Raw genomic sequence first — 19,982 nt, forward strand, 5'->3', positions numbered from 1 at the left:
AAGGAGAAAAAGGAACTAAGAATCATTGCGGAAGAAATAGCAACAAAGCGGAAGGAAACTGGGCGATCCATCGTTTATGAGTGGCACATGGACTATTGATCACGTGAATGAAAGCCCAAGGGAAGGGTACTACCAGAGGCTGAGGGTTGTTGGTACGCAAGTCAGTGAGATGGACAGTGATGGTCTATGACTTTGGGTTCAACAATGCCCCGGGATTCCAATCAGTCAAGCGGGAGGAGTTATTCAGAGTGACTTTTCTTTAGCTCAACCTGGAAGTACCATGCAGATGGGAAGTAGTGGTAGCAAGGTAGCGGTGAAGCTGCAAGCACACATATAGAGATAAGGACTGTTCTTTAAAAGTCATGCAGATGAAGAAGGTATTCAGAGTGATTCTTTATCGATTATTCTCTATCAAATCTACTTCCATCTTCCCCGATGGAAGAAATCACTTAAAGTGACTTCCTAACTATCTGCAATGGATCATAGTTTTCCGGTAAGGGCCAGTGAAAGATGATAATGTAACAGATAGCATCTCAGAGAAAGTCCTTCTCCCATCCCAGTTCATGTTAATGAATAAAGCAAGTGAAAAAAGCATTAAGGACTGTGAGTTTTAAAACTATGGACTGCGAGGGTTGAGTGGACAGCGTTCGTTGGTCGAAATCGTCACCAACATTAACCAATCAAAAAAAATCTTTAAAAGAGCAATCGATTTCATACGTAGTGTTGACGTCTCACATATAAGTGTGGTCGTCTACTAATTCTGCTCATGCGTGATAATGTTCAAGAGCTGTTTTACGGATGACCTTCACACCAATGAATAGAATATCGTTAATTTGCAAACGATACAATACAATTTTTCAATTTTTTCAATCAGTCTTTTTCGTTCACAATATCGATATTGGGTAGTACTTACTGGGCATCAACGAGTAGAAAATCAGCCGATTGTTTACAGAACGGAAATTTTTGCCCGAATTTCTTATCGTGTATTCCTGCCATAACACTTTACATTCGATGTCTATGCACATGTATCAAAAACCTATTAAAGAGAATAGGGAGGAGGAGAGAACATATAAAAACAAAAAGAAATAAGGTTCCATTAAGGTTATATAAAAACACATAGAAACCTCATGAACACAAATTAAATGCTAGTAAATATTTAGAAACCTATTTATATAGAAATAAAAATAGATGTAGTCAAAAATAAAATTCTGTCCATGTTCATAAACAATGTACTACTATGTATGGAAACTCACTAATTGTTCAAACATGCCAAAAGTGCCTTAAAGGGCATTCCAACTTCTTAAACAACCATATTTAACCGGTTCAATACCGGGCATTTTCACCCCCTTCCTTCCCAGACCAATTTTTAGTTTTCAGCGCTGTCGCACTTTAAATGACAATTGCGCGGTCGTGCAACGTTGTCCTTTTTTCCCCCACAAATAGAGCTTTCTTTTGGTGGTATTTGATCACCTCTGCGGTTTTTATTTTTTGCGCTATAAACAAAAGAAGAGCGACAATTTTGAAAAAAACACAATATTTTTTACTTTTTGCTATAATAAATATCCCAATTTTTTTTAAAAAAAACAAATTTTTTCCTCAGTTTCGGCCGATACGTATTCTTCAACATATTTTTGGTAAAAAAAATCACAGTAAGCGAATATTGATTGGTTTGCGCAAAAGTTATAGCGTCTATAAAATACGGGATAGATTTATGGCATTTTAAAAAAAATTTACTTATTTTTTTTTACTAGTAATAGCGGCGATCGCAATTTTTTTTCGTGACTGCGACATTATGGCGGACACATCGGACACTTTTGACACATTTTTGGGACCATTCACATTTATACAGCGATCAATGCTATAAAATTGCATTGATTACTGTGTAAATGTGACAGGCAGTGAAGGGGTTAACCACTAGAGGGCGGGGAGGGGTTTAATGTGTTTCCTAGGGAATGCTTCTAACTGTAGGGGGAGGGGATGCACAAGGGGAGGAGACCGATCAGTGTTCCTCCATTCTGGGAACACAGATCGGTCTCCTCTGAGCTGACAGGACATGGATCTCTGTGTTTACACACAGAGATCCACGGTCCGGCCCGGTTAACGGGTAATCGCGGGTGCCCGGCGGACATCGCGGCTGCCAGGCACACGCACCGGGTCCCGAGCAACGCGGCGCGCGCGCGCGTGCCCCCGGCGGCGCGCGCGCGCCCCCTAGGCGGCCGGGAACCCGAGGCCGTCATATGACGTCCACCCAGGATGGGAGATCCCATCTGTGGACGTCATTTGTCTATGGCCGGGTAGGGAAGCGGTTAAATACCAGTTGCCGTAAAAAGCACAAATTGGTGTGTATGATGCAATAAACTAGTAGCTGTATATTGCATAGACAAAGAGAGGGATATATGCACAAAACCCCATATAACAGAAAACATAAAAGATTTGTTATGGACAAATGGGTCAACTCTATTAGATAAAATATATTATATCTTATGCCGCGTACACACTACCGGTTTAGCCGTCGGAATAAACTCCGAAGGTTTCTATGACGGAACTCCGACGGAATTCCATTCAAGCCGTCTTGCCTACACACGGTCAATCTAAAGTCCGACCAAAGTCCAACCGTACAGAACGCGGTGACGTACAGCACGTATGACGGGACTAGAAAAAGGAAGTTCAATAGCCAGTAGCCAATAGCTTCCGTCTCGTACTTGCTTCAGAGCAAGCGTCGTTTTTGGTCCGTCGGAACAGCGTACAGACGAGCGGTTTTCCCGATAGGAATTGGTTCCGTCGGAAATATTTAGAGCATGTTCTATTTCTAGGTATGTCAGGATTTTCAAAAAACGATTGGAATAGACGATGAAAAGCTTCTGTCGGACTTTTTCTGTCGGACATTCCGCTCGTGTGTACAGGGCATTAGAAGTTCATCCCATGGCATCCTAATAGATACATAAACCGTAATATGGCTATGCTGAATGCACAAATCCCTAACTGACAGGACCATGTACGGTGGCACCTTCAGAGTGATTATATGTATAGACAACCAGGAAAGAAGTAATAGTAACAGCTATGCAAGCACTCCAATATATTGCCCAACATTTTGGCAGAGGGAGGTGTTACTGGATCTATTCATAAAAACTATGAAAAGTATTGATAATTTGCACATTATAGTCACTATGCCAAAGTAATTTAGAATAGAATAGAGTTTTGTACCACTAGACTGGAATTAACTCATCAGCGAAGTCAGCAATAAACCATGCATATACACATTAACTGCAACATAAATATTAATACTATAACTAGTCTAGAGTGCACTCTAGGAGGATGGATAGGATACGGTGCAATTTCCTCTGAGAAGTACATCTTAGCATAGGCAGTAAGTAAAGGTATCTGTGTAGCATCTGTAAAAAGGCAGTCTTTAGTCCTAACTCTTCATCCAGCTAGTGTTGGGGCCCGTTGGTGCACATTAAAATAGTCCCAGTCAAGCCTGCAGGCAACAATAAGGCTACTAGATGGCTCTATAGTAAATTCCTAAAGGGCTTAGTCTCTTTAGCAGCACATAGTAAATCCCCACAGCAGCTTCTCACCTTTCCCAGTGATATTGTAGCTCACTATCCAGTCACACACAGCGATTAATCCACTCTCTGTACCTAGGTGACTCTGGTTGTTTGAGACCCGGAACTCAGCACTCGGATTCCACTTAGGCTTCTGATATGCAGCAGTGGTGGTGCACACTAGACAGCGATGTGCTCTCTCCAGTCCCCCTCACAGCAAGAGGAAGCTGTGTTTTATACAGTCTTAGAAAATGCAGCTATTTCCACTCCTCCTGGCAATCTCTCTCTGGGAAATGCAGTTCAAAAGCTGTTGATTGCAGTTGAGTCTCTATCCTCTGGACTACAGTTACCACAGCTCAGTGCTGCCTGACCCAGTTCATTGGACTCTTCCTGCTCAGCAGCTCCCTCCTCTCACTATCACCGCTGTTAAGCAGAGCAGAAATGCAGGACAGCAGCCACAGATAGCAGCTGCAGCCAGTGTTTCTCTCACGCTCCACTCCTAGCCGCACTGTTAAAAAGTGGTAACTGATGCTGGATTGTCAGGGACATTTTTAATTTCCTCTTTGATGCTATTTGAAGCAGGGCCTCATTTGGGGTCCAATTCCATTTAGGGGTGTCATCGCCCAGAAGGATGTTTCTCAAGACCAAAGCATAGTCGAACAGTGAATAAATCAATTTGTGCAGAATGGACTTTTTGAAGATTTGATTGTTTCACAAATAATCAATTCTTGAATAATATTGGTGGTTGGTAGAGAAAAAGGTGTGGTCTCCAGTGTGTTTAAAGTGTCATGCATTTATCGGGCCCTTGGGTAAATAAGCTTTTTTATTAATCACAGATACATATAGGAGAGAAGGTCTGTGTTGCGGGACAAGGCTAGAAGTGGATCAAGAGCCATGCTGAAGTCTCCTTCTGCTATGATCTGCCCCTCGGTCAATTCTCTTAGAGTCTCAAAGCAAGCTTTAAGGAAGTCAAACTGACTTTGGAGCATAGATACTTACAAGTGTCACTATTTGACTTTTGATAGAGCCTTTAAGAAGTATTAACCTTTTATGCGTGAGTTTGATCAGAAATTTCCAGTCCTTATTTCTCTTCATTTGGAGTCTGGGACATATTGCGGTATGCTGAAGGGTGACAGAAGTTAAAATGGAAGTCTGCTGCTGCATACTGTTTGGGGTAAATGGTCTGACCAGATGTAGCATAGGTATGACTCTGTAGTGTAGACAATGACTCATGTTTACAGAAATAGGTTCACCTGAAGCAAGTTGGAAGTCTCAGGTTCACAGAGGGCCCACAGTAATACGTTTAATTGGATTATAGGTAGGTATAGATCATGGCAAGCCTTAATGTGACATATAAAAATGGGGTCTGTGAGTCTAAAAGTCTCAAGCCAGGGTAGGTGGATTTTGAGGGTACTCTCCCCAATAAACAGCAATGGACTTTACTCATGACCATAGTGATGTGCAGAACATGCAACTTGTTTGAGGTTTCATTCGGGTCCTCGCTTCGGGCTGATCCTAAACGGTGACATCTGACATGTCTGGGTCTAAATGCTGGTAGCTTCTTCTGGAAGTTCAGCCAGTCAGGGATAGATACAACTTCCACTTCAAGGAACTCAGAGAGAGCAGGTAGCTAGCCTTGCAACCATAAGAGGAATTACTTCCTGTTGTTACAGATTCACAGATTGAAATGGTGCTCCAAGTATAGGTAGAACCAGCAGCCAGGCTGTAATACAGCTGGCTTCAACGGTTGGCACATCTGGAGAGTGTGGCTAGATAGGTTGTGTCAAAGTCCAGCGTCTTCTTCTGACAAGCTTCTATTTGTGCAGATGGTTCTCTTTCCAGCAGGGAGTTAAGTATCTATTAATGATCTCCCAAAAATATAGGAGACTGTCTTAAGATTGCTTAATACCATGTGAATGTTTTATGGTATTTCTAAAACAAGTAAGCTCTTTGGTATTCAGGTGTTTGGAAATAGCAAAGCAGTGCATATCAACAAAACTTCATCCCCACTGTGAAGCATGGAAAGGAGTATGATTGTAATGAGCTTTTTTACTATCTCATTTATTTATTTATTTATTTCAGGTACTTGTATAGTGCCGTCAATTTACGCAGCGCTTTTACATATACATTGTACATTCACATCAGTCCCTGCCCTCCAGGAGCTTACAATCTAACCTAGGCAGTGTGCAGTAATAACTCAAGAGAGACCATTGTATTGTAAGCTGTACTAGGATTGTAAAGGCATCTATCTGTAATACAAAACTTGAAAGAACCTTGTTCATGTAACTTGACAATCGGTCAACATAGACCGCAAATCAAGGACAGAGTGGCGCAAACCATTTGAATCTGGCGGTTCAGACAAAGTGTGCAGAAAATAGCAGTTCTGTATACAAGAATGAGTAAAAATACATCCTAACATACATCCTAACCATGTTAGGATGAGTAAAAATACATCCTAACATACATCCTAACCCATTGCACAGGTTAGGATGAGTAAAAATACATCCTAACATACATCCTAACCCATTGCACAGGTCTAATCCTCAGTTACAGAAAACATATGGCTGAGTTTTTTCCAATCAAGAAATCTTCACTAGTCAGTAGATTTATTATTTTACATGCTTTTTTCCATCTTGCTCATTAATTTATCATGCTCTCTGAAAAAAGTTTGTCATTTGATTTATAAATATTTATTATTATAACGTAGTTAAAGTTCAAACATTTTTAAGGAGCGATTATTTCAGAAATCCTGGACAATAGAATAACCGTAAACCTTTTCTTAGGTATAATCAGTGATATTTATAATAACATTAACCTATTGGTCAGCTTGCATTACATATTTTCTGCATTGTAAAATAGCAATCAGATAAAATGGTAGTACATTTATGTTTGTTAACAATGGCGACCGACTTTGCACCCAACTTCATTCAGCTTACATCTGGTGGGCCTAGCGCCATTCTATCCACATCCTGCGATCATGATGCAGAGAATGGCACCATGTGATTACATGGGGGTCTTCTGTAGCAATCACGACCTGGCTACAGCTAGAGAAAGGAGAGGAGGATGAGGACCTAAAGCAGTTGGTGTGGGGGGGAAGAAACTGAGCAGAGGTGGGGGGTGTTGGAAGGAGATGGAGTTGGGCTTTTAAGAATCAATCTGCTTGCCAACATGGTATTTACACATTTCTTTGCTGTTGCTACTGTACATGGAGAGGGAGAGGTTTGTGGAGAAATGGTTAATCCTTGACTTCCGCTAAAAGGCATTTCTTTGTATAAATGTATCAATTTCATTATCAATATCAAAAATAGCCAAGAGCTCAATCTATTGTTAATTTCTTTGTAGAGAGAAAAATGTATCACAGTAGTGTTGGTCTAACAGCAGCCAAGCATTGTTGATACACGGCAGTGATGGAGTTAACATGAGCTCAGAGCTGCAGAGCCACTGGCAGGAGCAGTGTGAATATTCAGGTTCCTTTACATCAGTGCACTCTCTCCAGCAGCACAGTACTCGGCGCTGAATGAGGAGGGTGTCGGGAAGGTCTTGTGTGGCTGTCCATGGGATCTTTGATGCCTTAAATGTGCTCAAGTCAAAGAACTGCTATCTCTGTTTCATCTCTTTCTCAGCAGCAGTCACATCCAGTCCAGTGGTCCAGCAGAATTGCATCCAAAACATCATCTAGGATTGGTGTCCCTGAGAGTCCTCCTGGAATTTCAACATGCGACTGGTAGTATCTCATCTTCTATTCCTGAACATGACAGTTTGGTGTTGTTAGCTTGTATTGTGTGTGTTGTTTTGCCTTGTCTTTGTAACTAATTGAATGAAAGATGTCAGTGTGCCTGCTGGGACAACCCTGGCGCTTGTTTTACTTGTCAGCACAAAATACATAGGTGGATTTCTAAAGGGGAGTCCTAGAGGAAGCATCACTTTGCTTGTGATGTAAATGTCTTATAATGGAATTAAATGTCACTGGTGGTCTATCTGTCATCATAGCTGAGAAATAACTGAATGTACTTTTACAAATTATCTATCACAGATTTCAAACATGGAAATCCATAATACAGAGCTGGGTTGCTCAGGGTAGAATCCATGTAGGTATCGTGCTGTTAATTTGCTTCAGAGCACAGTACAGCATGTAGCTGCTAGGATTTAGAGTTTAGAGCGTCCCAGGTAGACCGTGAATCATGGCGTAAGTACAGGCACTTTGTCTCATGCCTGGTTGCTTCGAGTGAGAAGGTGTGAAAATATTTAACTGATGGTTTTTTAACCTGAACTCTGATTTTTGCCAATGCAGAGGGCCCCTGATAGAATGACTATTTTTCTTTAACTGACATTCGTAAAATATTGCTTGCTGTATTTTATTAGATATGAAAAATAAATTAAATCACACACTGATTTCTTATGTCTTTTATAGATTCCATCAACAAAATCTACCTACACATGTAGTCTCACTTTTTCTGCTTACTTACAGGAGTCCCACTGCTCATAGTGCATTTTTATGTAAAAAAAAAATCCAGTAGGAAGAGTGATAGCCTCTTAAATAACACTGCAGGCTACCTGGGAACTCAAGTCAGGAATCCACAAAAGATATTAGAATTCAATGAGTGATGAGTGATACAACCTAGAAGCATCTAATGTTCCCGTTTTTTGTGAGAAGTCGATATAACAATCGACTTTTCACAAACAGGCTTATTGGAACATTTTTGTTTAATCAGTGCATTATTTATTTATCACTTGTATTTATACAGCACCAACAATTTTATGCAGCTCTTTATACATATATTGTTTATTCACATCAGTACCTGCTCTCAAGGAGCTTACAATCTAAGGTCCCTAACTCACAGTCATACATATACATACTAGGGACAATTTTGACAGGAGCCAATTTACTTACCAGCATGTCTTTTGAGTGTAGGAGGAAACCGGAGTACTGAGAAAAAAAAAAAAAAATGCAGGCAGAGGGAGAACATGCAAACTCCATGCAGGTAGTGTCATGGATGGGATTCTGATGACCCTAGTGATGCAAAGCAGAAGTAATAACTGCTAAGCTACTGTGCTACCCATTAATATACATTAGCATAGTCCTGTTGTCAGATACAATAACACAGCGCAGATGATTCCTCCATCCACCTTGATTTGGTGGATGGGGGAATCCATTCAGTTTTTTTTTGTCAGCCATCTGGATGATCAAAAAAAACTTGACCCATGTATGCTTAGCTTACAAAAAGTTCAATGTTGGTTTTAGGCAGGGTAACAGGAGTAAATGAAAGCTCACACAGGGTAACTTAATTATAAGGACCTTTTGAGCCAGTGGGCATTTGTCCAGGATTTGAATTAAATGATCTGTGCACAGCTACATTCAGCCCATTTTTGGTATATCATTGTAATCAATCAAAGGTGATTTTTGACAGAGCAAAACAGCTGTTCAAAATGATTTGTATAGTTACCATGTAACCTTGTGAAACCAGATAGGGCTGTAGAAAATGGTATCTATTTGATTTTTCCATACACAGGATTTATTCTATGTTTTTAATTTGATTCAAGAATCTTATTTTAGAAAGCGTATAGGTATATGTTTGGCATGCTAAAGCACCTTTTGTAGCATTCATGGTTAAATGTCGGCTACATTTTGCAGAACGTAAAACACCTCTTTCAGTTCAGGATTTAACAACAATCTAATCATGTTGACTTGCAGGCTGTGAGTGACTGACACCATGGGCTTGATTGCATCTTCTGTGGAATAGTAATTAACAGCCTGTTCTCAGAATAATTATAGTTCAAGCTGTAGTAGAATACTGTAAGCCTTATATGGATTTAAAGCGGTTTTAAAAATGTTTGAGTTTAAGCTCATCATTCGAGAGGGTGATCGCCTTGCAAATTTAATCAAATGCTACTCCATGTTCTTGTCATATTCCTGTTGATAATTGAATCTACTGCAATGTCACTTTCACCAGTTGCAGCCAATAGAACTGATACAGTTGGCGTCTGGTCACGCATGAGCATATTTTGTGAATTTTTACCTGCTGATCCAAAAATTCTATTTGTAATCCTTTATTTTGTTGACATTTTTTATCAACTAAAGAATCGATAAAGTTTAACCAAGTGACTTTTATTATAATAAAGCTTTTTTTTTGGTATTAAAATAACAAACATGTTATACTTATCTGCTCTGTGCAATGCTTTTGCACAAAGCAACCCCAATCCTCTTATTCTGGGATCCCCTGCCGGTGCTCCATGCTCCTCCTCTTCATCGGGTGCCCCCATGGAAAGCCATTTTCCACCGGGGGCACCCATGCGGGCTGGCTCCCGAGTCCTGCTGCTGTGTCCATTGACACAGACAGCGGGACTCGGGCTTGCTCCCTGCTCCTGTGTCACTGGATGTGATTGAAAGCAGTACTGCTATCAATCTGTCCAATGAAGAGAGACAGCGGCTGCGTGCACATCGCTGGATCAGATCGGGCTCAGGTAAGAAAAAGGAGTAGGGGGGGGGGGTTGCTGCAGAACAGAAGGTTTTTCACCTTAATGCATAGAATGCATTAAGGTGAAAAACCTTAAGGCTTTACAACCACTTTAATATGATATATGTACATATATCTTTTTAAAAGATAACTATAACAATTATGCCTATTTGTACAAATATTGTTACATTAATGTTTTGCTTTCTGATTGGCAGTTGCACTGCTGTGATGTAACACACAGAGATCACCGCCAATAGAGTGACATCATTTGGAAGCTTTTCAGTTGAGTGCCATTAGCCCAACAGTGTTATTTTTAATTAATTGTCCCCTTAGCTCAGATTTTTGTACAAAACAAACAATTAATGAGGTTTATGTTTCCATGTTAATGGTGGTAATAGCACTGGCAGCAGGTTGCTTGATAGGCTTGAATTAGATTTAATTGTGTGCTGGAGGGGAAGCATGGCCAAAGTCACCCTGAATGTTTTATACACAGAAGACCAAAATGATGTGTAGATTATTTTGAACATTACTTGTATGTGTATTCTTTCTTTGCCATACAGACAAGCCATTTACCTTCTGTAAAGATGCAAATATTCCTATACCTGGATGGTTTGACCTATGATGTGTGTTTCCAACTGGATTGTACGTAACACATAAAAAAAGACATGCAGTTGGTAATTTGCAACCAATCAAGTTTAGGCTATTTTTTCAGTGCAAGTTAGATATGAAGATATCATCTGATTGGTTACAATAATTTAACTATCCTTTATACTTGCCTTTGGGTATAAAAAAAGCAGAAAAAAAAAAGCTGTATACAAATAGCAAATTTTAGATAAAGTAAATTGCTTTTACAGCTTTTTCGACATGAACTGCTTAAATAAATAATGGCTGAACACGTATGCTTTTAGTAAAGGTGAGGAGCACACGGTGCGCCCACAAATAATGTTCTATATTGTTGGCTGACCCTTATCGTTGTAAAGACCTGAAAGGTGCAGACTGTACTGAAATGGCAAAGCAGCAACATTCATCCTGAAAATGCTGTCATTCTACTGTAAATATTAAATGAATAAATGAGTGTGGAAAACCTCAATGCCTGAAACTATGAATATTTAAACAAAGAGCGTGAGTGTGTCTTGCATTTTGAATTATTGCGCAGAGCCGCAGACATGCCACAGGTCATGACACGTTTCACAAGACGCCTCATGGATCTAATCAAGTGTGGAGGGTTTGGTGAATGGAAGACATTCTGCCAATCTGCACAATTCCGTGTTAATGATTATGTTTTTTGCACTTTGTATAATAAGGATCATTTACATACAGTACGGACTTTCTATTTGATTTTTCACAATAGCTTGCTCTTTCGAAGCTCAGTTTGAAAAAAAAAAAAAAAAAGGATATTGCTGCTTACATTTTATCTGTGGATATAGCATTTTGGCTTACACATTTATATTTTAACCCTGGTATTCATATTCTGCACCTAACCCACCCCCTCTCCCCAAACTAGGACTTTGTTGCAGGCATTCCCATATTCTGTAACTAATCGAAAACAAACAGTCAGCGCAAAACTCAGTGACTACTACCAGCAGCTGAACACTAAAGGCAAATATATAAACCCTTTTAAAACTAAATATAACTAATCAGTGCAGCGCTAAATTAATAACTAAAACAATCAATGGATAAAAAGTCCATAAGCTCGTATGTAAAAAACACACATGTAGATAGAAAGGCACACAGACGTCAGCGGTGACAAAGGGTGCTTCATGCAAAAGTTTGAGGTGCTCCTTGGTCCGTGCTCACACCATTTGTTTAGCCAAACTGCTCACCTTGCATAATAGACCCCTGAGCTAACAGGAAGGTCATAAGAGCTTTCACCACCTCTGGTGGTAATGATAAACTTGTAGATGGAAGCCGGGCACCTCTCGAACTCCGCAGATAGACCTTGTAACTCTCCCGTGACAACATATAATACAAAGAAAAAATCTAGTGCTCTCTGTATAACTTGCAAAAGGTATCATTTATTAAAAGACGGGTACTCACATAAATAGCACTTAGTCCAAGTGCTAGGATATAAAGCGTAAAAAGACTGGTAATAGCAAAGCTGATAAGGTGGCTGTAGTGACATTCAAGGGAACTCCCGCACACGTATCGTCCATAGGACTTCCTCAGCGGTAATGGAGTCCCACGATGCCACTGTGTTTTATATAAATAGCCCCTTATCACAATCATCTGTGTAATTAAAAAACAAGCGGTAAGCATCCAATCAGGACGCACCACTCAAAAGTAGGAAGTGTACACCTGGTGTGGTTACCATAGTGATCCCTAACGCACATCATGTGGCGAGGGACATACATCATAATCCGACTATGTAATTGGAAAGAACGAGCGGTGAGCATCCAATCGGAGCGCACCACTCGGACGTGGGAGGTGTTTGATAGGCTGTGGCTCCATAGTGATCACTACGCCGCGACGGCGCGACGGCGGGTCACATGACCGCCCGCCTCGGAGGGTACCTCCCACCTCGGAAAAAATAAACAAAACTGAAACATGTTTACCTATTACCATGGTGATCCGGCGTCACGTCCGCACAGCGGCCGGTCACACGCCAGTCAGCGTCACAGCATACCGCCTTCCTGGGGCGGAGGAAACATGCAGCCTCAAGTGTGTGTGGTTGTCACAGCAACCAAAAAAGGGGGGCTGGACACACACCACGTCACTAATGCAAATCGAATGTCATTCGAAATAGATTTAAAACATAACCAGACATACCGGTAACCAACCTACAATATAGAAGGGGTCACCCTGGAAACCAGCCTGGCTTAAGACTCCCTACAACTAAGAGGTCAATATTAATGTCTGCATGGTCTGTGGTCACCCATGGTCACCCAAAAACCGGCATCATAAATGAACATTAGACCTCAAAGTTGTAGCCGGATGGAGACTAAAATATAATAAAATAATAGTCCCTGAAGTAATAAAAATACAAAATACCTAAACAGGTGTCAAATCAAGGACATCCTAAATTAAAAAGTGTATTGTTAAAAATAATTAGTCACTACAGCCACCTTTTACAATCACCCAAATAGAACAGACACCAATTACATTAAACAACACTTAACACATAAAAAAAAAAAAAAAAAAACACAACTACCGGTCAGAAATAAAACAATTCAAATCAAACTCGACATCGAGCCCCGTAGGTACTCCCACATGTGTTTCATATACCCAGAAAAACTCTCGGCGGCTCAATTGTCTTATAAAATTGCCGCCCTTCCAATGGGGTGTTACTTTTTCAACTCCCCAGAACTTTAGTTTAACAGGACTGCATTTATGGAAGAGTTTAAAATGTTTGGAGACATTGTGGGAATCCAGGCCTTTCTTAATATTGGTGATATGTTCACCAATACGAATATGTAGGGACCTAGATGTTCTACCCACATATTGTAGGCCACATTCGCATTCCATGATATAAACGACTCCTGTTGTCGAACACGTAATGAAATCCCTAATTTGATAAACCTTTTTTGTGGCTGTAGCTATAAACTCTTTACGTTTTTTAATATTGCCCTTGGTTTGTTTACATGGTGGGCATCGCCCACAGGCATAGAAGCCTGTCATAATGTTCGAAATCCTGTTTACACAAGTGAGTGGTGGGTCAATTACCCCCGGGGCCAATTTATCTCTTAAGGACGGTGCCCTCTTATAAACAAACTGGGGGTGTTCCGGGAGTACAGGGCCCAAAGTTTTATCCTGTTTGAGAATGGGCCAATATTTACGGACTATTTTTTCAAATTTCTTATATTGAACATTGTAGTCCAAGATAATTCTAATATTACCCGTACCATCTAGTTTGGCCCTAGGTCCATTGGATACCAATGTCTTTCTCTCTAAAGTTCGAACAGTCTCAATATGTTTTTCAATATCGGTTTTATTATAACCCTTTTGGACAAAACGGGCAGATAAAACCTCAGATTGTTCAAGGTAGTGATGCTCATGCGTACAGTTCCGCCTAATCCGTACAAATTGCCCCTTGGGAATGTTACACAACCATTGAAGATGGTGACAACTCCCAAGGGATATGTACGCATTGCGGTCCGTGGGCTTAAAATGATTTTTTAACTCCAACTGATTGTCTTTCAAAAAGATGTCTAGATCCAAAAAGGTGACATGAACTTTATCTATATTCCAGGAGAGAACAATATTTCTATTGTTCTCATCGAGTTTCCGCATAAAGGCATCCAAGTTCGATCTACTTCCGTCCCACACCATAATGATGTCGTCAATATAACGTTGGTAACATATGAGTTCAGGGGGTGTGTTCTTGTAGATAACCTCTTCCTCCCAGTGTGCCATGAACAGATTGGCAACACTGGGGTCGAAGCGGGCGCCCATCGCAACTCCCCTGGTTTGGAGAAAAAAACGTTTGTTGTACCAAAAATAATTTTTGGATAAACAAAACTTTAAACAATCTAAGATATAGTTTTTATGTCTTCTGGTCAGATCCGATGTTCCAAAAGCCCATCGAACTGATGCTAATGCATCTTCATGACTGATAATCGTATAGAGGGAACTGACGTCCGCTGTTATTAGCAGACAAGAAGAGGAAAAAGAGAGGGCTTCTAAAATTTGGATAATGTGTTTAGTATCCTTAATAAAGGAACGAGTTCCCATAACTAAGGGTTGCAAAAAAAAAGTCAATGTATTGACCCAGTCTCGAAGAGACTGAGTCTATACCATTGACTATAGGGCGGCCAGGTGGATTGGTACTATTTTTATGTAATTTGGGTAAACAATAAATAATAGGGGTACGGCAAAAAAATGGATCTAGATAAGAAGCTTCTTTAATATTGAGGACTCCAATATGTTTGCCTCTTTCAACAAGAAAATGTAACTCCTCTTTATACTCAAACATCGGGTCTTTGCTGAGTAAAACATAGGTGCTATAGTCATTAAGCATGTTCTCCATTTCGTTGTTATAATAGGTTTTACTTAGAACAACCAGGCCACCCCCCTTGTCCGCTGGGCGTATTACGAGATCCTTCCGTTCTAGGAGTGACTCGATGCCCTTTTTGATATATATTGGGTCTTGTGCCTTCCGGATTTTGAGTGTATCGAGATCTCTAGTCACCATGTTTTTGAAAACTTCCAAAAACTTAGTGTCACGATTAGGGGGATTAAAGACCGATTTGTTACGGAGAAACGAATGGATACCCAATGGTATCCAATTACATAGTCGGATTATGATGTATGTCCCTCGCCACATGATGTGCGTTAGGGATCACTATGGTAACCACACCAGGTGTACACTTCCTATTTTTGAGTGGTGCGTCCTGATTGGATGCTTACCGCTCGTTTTTTAATTACACAGATGATTGTGATAAGGGGCTATTTATATAAAACACAGTGGCATCGTGGGACTCCATTACCGCTGAGGAAGTCCTATGGACGATACGCGTGCGGGAGTTCCCTTGAATGTCACTACAGCCACCTTATCAGCTTTGCTGTTACCAGTCTTTTTATGCTTTATATCCTAGCACTTGGACTAAGTGCTATTTATGTGAGTACCCGTCTTTTAATAAATGATACCTTTTGCAAGTTATACAGAGAGCACTAGATTTTTTCTTTGTATTATATGTTGTCACGGGAGAGTTACAAGGTCTATCTGCGGAGTTCGAGAGGTGCCCGGCTTCCATCTACAAGTTTACCATTACCACCAGAGGTGGTGAAAGCTCTTATGACCTTCCTGTTAGCTCAGGGGTCTATTATGCAAGGTGAGCAGTTTGGCTAAACAAATGGTGTGAGCACGGACCAAGGAGCACCTCAAACTTTTGCATGAAGCACTCTTTGTCACCGCTGACGTCTGTGTGCCTTTCTATCTACATGTGTGTTTTTTACATACGAGCTTATGGACTTTTTATCCATTGATTGTTTTAGTTATTAATTTAGCGCTGCACTGATTAGTTATATTCCCATATTCTGATTGGCTCTCAATCCGTGCTTACAGAAATGACAGCTGTTTTATTTGCCCTAAGCACTGTAGCTTTGACAATATATAGCGGGGCTAAAAGTGTTACTAAACCCACAACAGTAAATCAGTCTGTATATGCAGTAAAGCATGATTGTTATACTCACTGTGGAACCTAAGGGGTTAATCCTCTGAATTGTGTAAATAGGCTGTTTGATCCTGTCTTATCTGATCCTCCCCTTCTTCCACTGTCCCCAAACCATCCCCTTATAGAACCAAGCCTTGGGGGCAAGCCGCACATGCTCAGTGTGGTGTGTATTACTAGAGAGTTTTTTTTTCCTTGGGAGAGTGCATGTGATCAAACCAGGGCCAATCAGCACTGTCCAGACAAAGGGTCAGGGATCCTGCAGCCTCATAGGACTGTCAGAGTAGAATGAAAACTCTTCCTACAAGCTTTAACCAGACACTGATAGAAGTAACAAGGCTGCTCTAATAGCTGGTGAACAAAAGGTATTTAGCAGTTATTTAGTAAAATAATTGCTTTGCCAAGTTCTGTGTACAGGAAGTCCCCGAGTTATGAACATCCAACTTGCGAACGACTCCTACTTACAAACTGGACAGCGGGCACATTCGGCTGAACCTTTTCAACGGCAGACACATTCGACGGAACCTTTTCGACGGCGGTCACATTCGACTGACCCTTTTTTGACGGCGGGCACATTCGACTGACCCTTTTCGACGGCTGGCACATTCGACGCGACTCTTTTCGGCGGCGGGCACATTCGACGGACCCTTTTCGATGGCGGGCACATTCGACAAACCCTTTTCGACAGCAGGCACATTCGATGGACCCTTTTCGACGGCGGGCCCATTCGATGGAACATCAGAAAACGACATATCTGCCGTTCTGCCCATGCTGTTCTGACTTACAAACATGTTCGACTTAAGAACAAACCTACAGTCCCTAGCCCATTCATACCTTGGGGACTGCCTGTATGTGGGAGACCAGATATAGTGAATGCAGGGTCCTGGGTTTAGTAACACTTTAAGAAGGTGGTTACAAAGCATAGAGTCACATGACAAGATGTTGCAATCTGCAAAATTCCCAGGAGACTTTAAGAACCACAGAATTTGTGATCAGACAAATAATCAGAGTGTGGCTTTAACATGAACTTTACCGAACAGATGCAGAGTAGAAAATTACTATGCTAAGAGAGTCAAAGTGGCAAAAAAATGCATGTTGGCAGATGCTAAGTTAGGCATTGCATTTATATGTAAATTAATGCCTGGTATCTGTGGGGTTAATTGTTGTAAGGGGAGTGTTCTCCGGCTTTTTGTTTGGGGGATAGCAATATAAGACACATCCTGCGATATGATCATTAGTGGAGGAAGTTTGGGACTTTAAATGAAGCAACTGGATAGTGGAGGTGTTTGTACAATATAGAATATTTATTGAATATTTAGAACACATAATTCATCTCATACATGTACATGGAGCATGCACACGGCCTAAGCATGATGTATAGAAGAGTACAAGCATAACGACATGTGATCAAAATAGTAGACATATGAATATCAATGGCAATGAGCCCAATGTTGGCAAATGCATCCACATGGTATATATGTATCCACCAAATGAATATAGTTAACAAAATAGAGTACCTATACCTAAAGAGTATATATAAAGATATAATAAATCATACTCTAAAAAAATTGTTCATATCAAAATTAGTATGGTATAAAAATAGTAAACCAGCCACACTCACCCACCTAGACCGTAAATGCAGTGCGGGGCAGCGGGCGCAGGGTTGGCCAAGGACATAACCCCGGCACGGGAGCTGAGGCGGCATAATTTAAGGACACAACATTGGGCAGTGTGAAAACGTGTGAGATATAGTTGAAGTCTCCATATAACAAAAGGTGGTTATGTTTCATGAAACAGGAATATCTGGGAACAAAATAATAAATATGTGTATAATTATGACAGTGTATGTAGTGAATAATAATAATATATCTAAATGGTGAACCCAGAGTGTTTTTTTTATTCATTACCGAGATGGAGGCACCTTTGGGTGCTTCATTTAAAGTCCCAACCCCCTTCTATTTACATTAGTGGAGGAAGGAGTTTGCCTGTGACGAGACCCAGAGTGGGGAAAGTGCAGGACCGTTAGCGTCTGGGAATGTGTTTGGGAAATGTTTAAGCCAAAGGTACGCACAACATTTTTACAGCCATAAACATTGTTGCAACCAGATTCATTGCCACAGTCAAAGTTAAGGTCACAGCCAAGTAATTTGTTATATTGGAAATTACTGTGTAAATGATATCTCTGTGAGAGCAATGTAACATCCGTGTACCAATTTTGGAATCTGAACTCAGTAAATAGGGTTGTTTATTCTACAAAGTCCGGCCTGGTCACTTATGAAGATAAATACGTGTGTGCCATCACGGTGTGTACAATAAGGGGAACAAAGTGTAGATGAATAGAAGTTATTCAAGTGCTTGTGTAATATCAGCATAAAGAAGGAAGAGTAGCCAGCACAGGATGGGGATGGTGGTGGCCAGTCATGGAAGGTTTTAGTTGGAAGTGTAGTTTGGTTCCTGTCTAAATATGACCTTATCAATGGTGGATCCCTATTCCAGTGCCACTGCGATATGGAGCTTTCCTAGAGACAGGGCCTGGACCATGGAAGTAGTGAGCCCATGCATGTGAGTAGTGTCCCCCTCTATACCTACAGGTTGGAGTTGGGCAAATGTGCCGTACTAAGGATCTGGCGTAGGGTACCGAGTGTTTTACACTGTTGGCCTCAAAATGACTGTGTAGTACTCTACATGTAGGAACCAGGGACATGCAGGCAGGGGAGGAAGTTGAGGCAGAGCCTCACCTGCCATTTAAATATAAAAAAAACAAAACCCCAAAAACGATTGAGCTTCGAGGGTGGTAGCTCGGTGACCAGTCCTACCCCACCACTGGTCAAAATTTGGGGCTCTTAGGACCTATGGTTCCGGAGATACATGGCTCCTTGTGCAGCCTTTTAGAAGCTACATACAGAGCGGCCAGTTACAAGCTGGCACACTCTGTTTGCAGCAGACTGAGAGGATGAGCTCACAGTGCCTCTCACTTTTTGTCAGAAGCACTGAGCTCAATGGACAGCTTGGAGCCTTGGACCAATGGTAAAGCACCATTGGCCCCAGCTGTCAAAAAAAATGCTCCAGTGGAGGCTCCCTTCCAGCCCAGCCCTCTTAAAGGAGAGGTCCCCCGATTTTGTTATTTTAAAGTCAGCAGATACAAATACTGCAGCTGCTGACTTTTAAAACAAGGACACTTACCTGTCCAGGGCGCCCGCGGTGTCGGCACCCAAAGCCAATCTATCCCTCGGCTGCCGCCACCATCTTCGGTAAGGGAATCAGGAAGTGAAGCCTTGCGGCTTTACTTACTGGTTCCCTACTACTCATCCGTGACTCACGCTGCGCTATCCCACTGGTCCCTGCTGGCTTCTGGGACCTGTGTGTCTCCCAGAAGAAAGCGGGGGGGGACGGAGAAGGCGCCGGAAGTGGCGTAGATACCCGCGGGTGGCTCGGGTATCTATGCCCGGAAGTGGAAGCAAAATACCTGTATTAGATAGGTATCCCCATAATTCCATATTTTTCTCACACAGTTAAGAGGGAGAATGAGAATCTGCAGCTGCTGAAAACTGTTATATTCAAGCTAATTAATATATTATTATGCTATATATATTATAACATAATAATTTAATATTTATCTATTAACTGTGAAATTACTGGTTTGAATTTCTAACTTCAAACTTCAGTAATTTGTCTGTTAAGCCACCTGCTTGAGTACAGTTTTTGAAAATATAGTAAATTACCCTGAAAACAATATATAATAATTATTTATATATTACTTACTTATGTAATAAACCCCTTGCCACCCAGGCCAATTATGACACTTCTCTCCTACATATAAAAATCACCCTTTTCTTGCTAGAAAATTACTCAGAACCCCCAAACATTATATATAT

General features: G+C 41.0%; 1 protein-coding gene across 1 annotated transcript in view; it reads left to right on the plus strand.

Moving 5' to 3' along the window:
* Window positions 1–6,752: 6,752 nt before the first annotated feature.
* The window catches only part of IQCJ (IQ motif containing J), a 189,302-nt gene continuing 176,072 nt past the window's right edge, over window positions 6,753–19,982 (plus strand). The window contains exon 1 of the mRNA XM_073628901.1: window positions 6,753–7,269. Within this exon, the coding sequence (XP_073485002.1) occupies window positions 7,261–7,269 (9 nt within the window). The 5' untranslated portion in view covers window positions 6,753–7,260. The remainder of the gene's footprint in view (window positions 7,270–19,982) is intronic.

The sequence above is a fragment of the Aquarana catesbeiana genome, linkage group LG04 (genome assembly GCF_042186555.1).
Source record: "Aquarana catesbeiana isolate 2022-GZ linkage group LG04, ASM4218655v1, whole genome shotgun sequence".
Taxonomy (NCBI): Eukaryota; Metazoa; Chordata; class Amphibia; order Anura; family Ranidae; genus Aquarana; species Aquarana catesbeiana.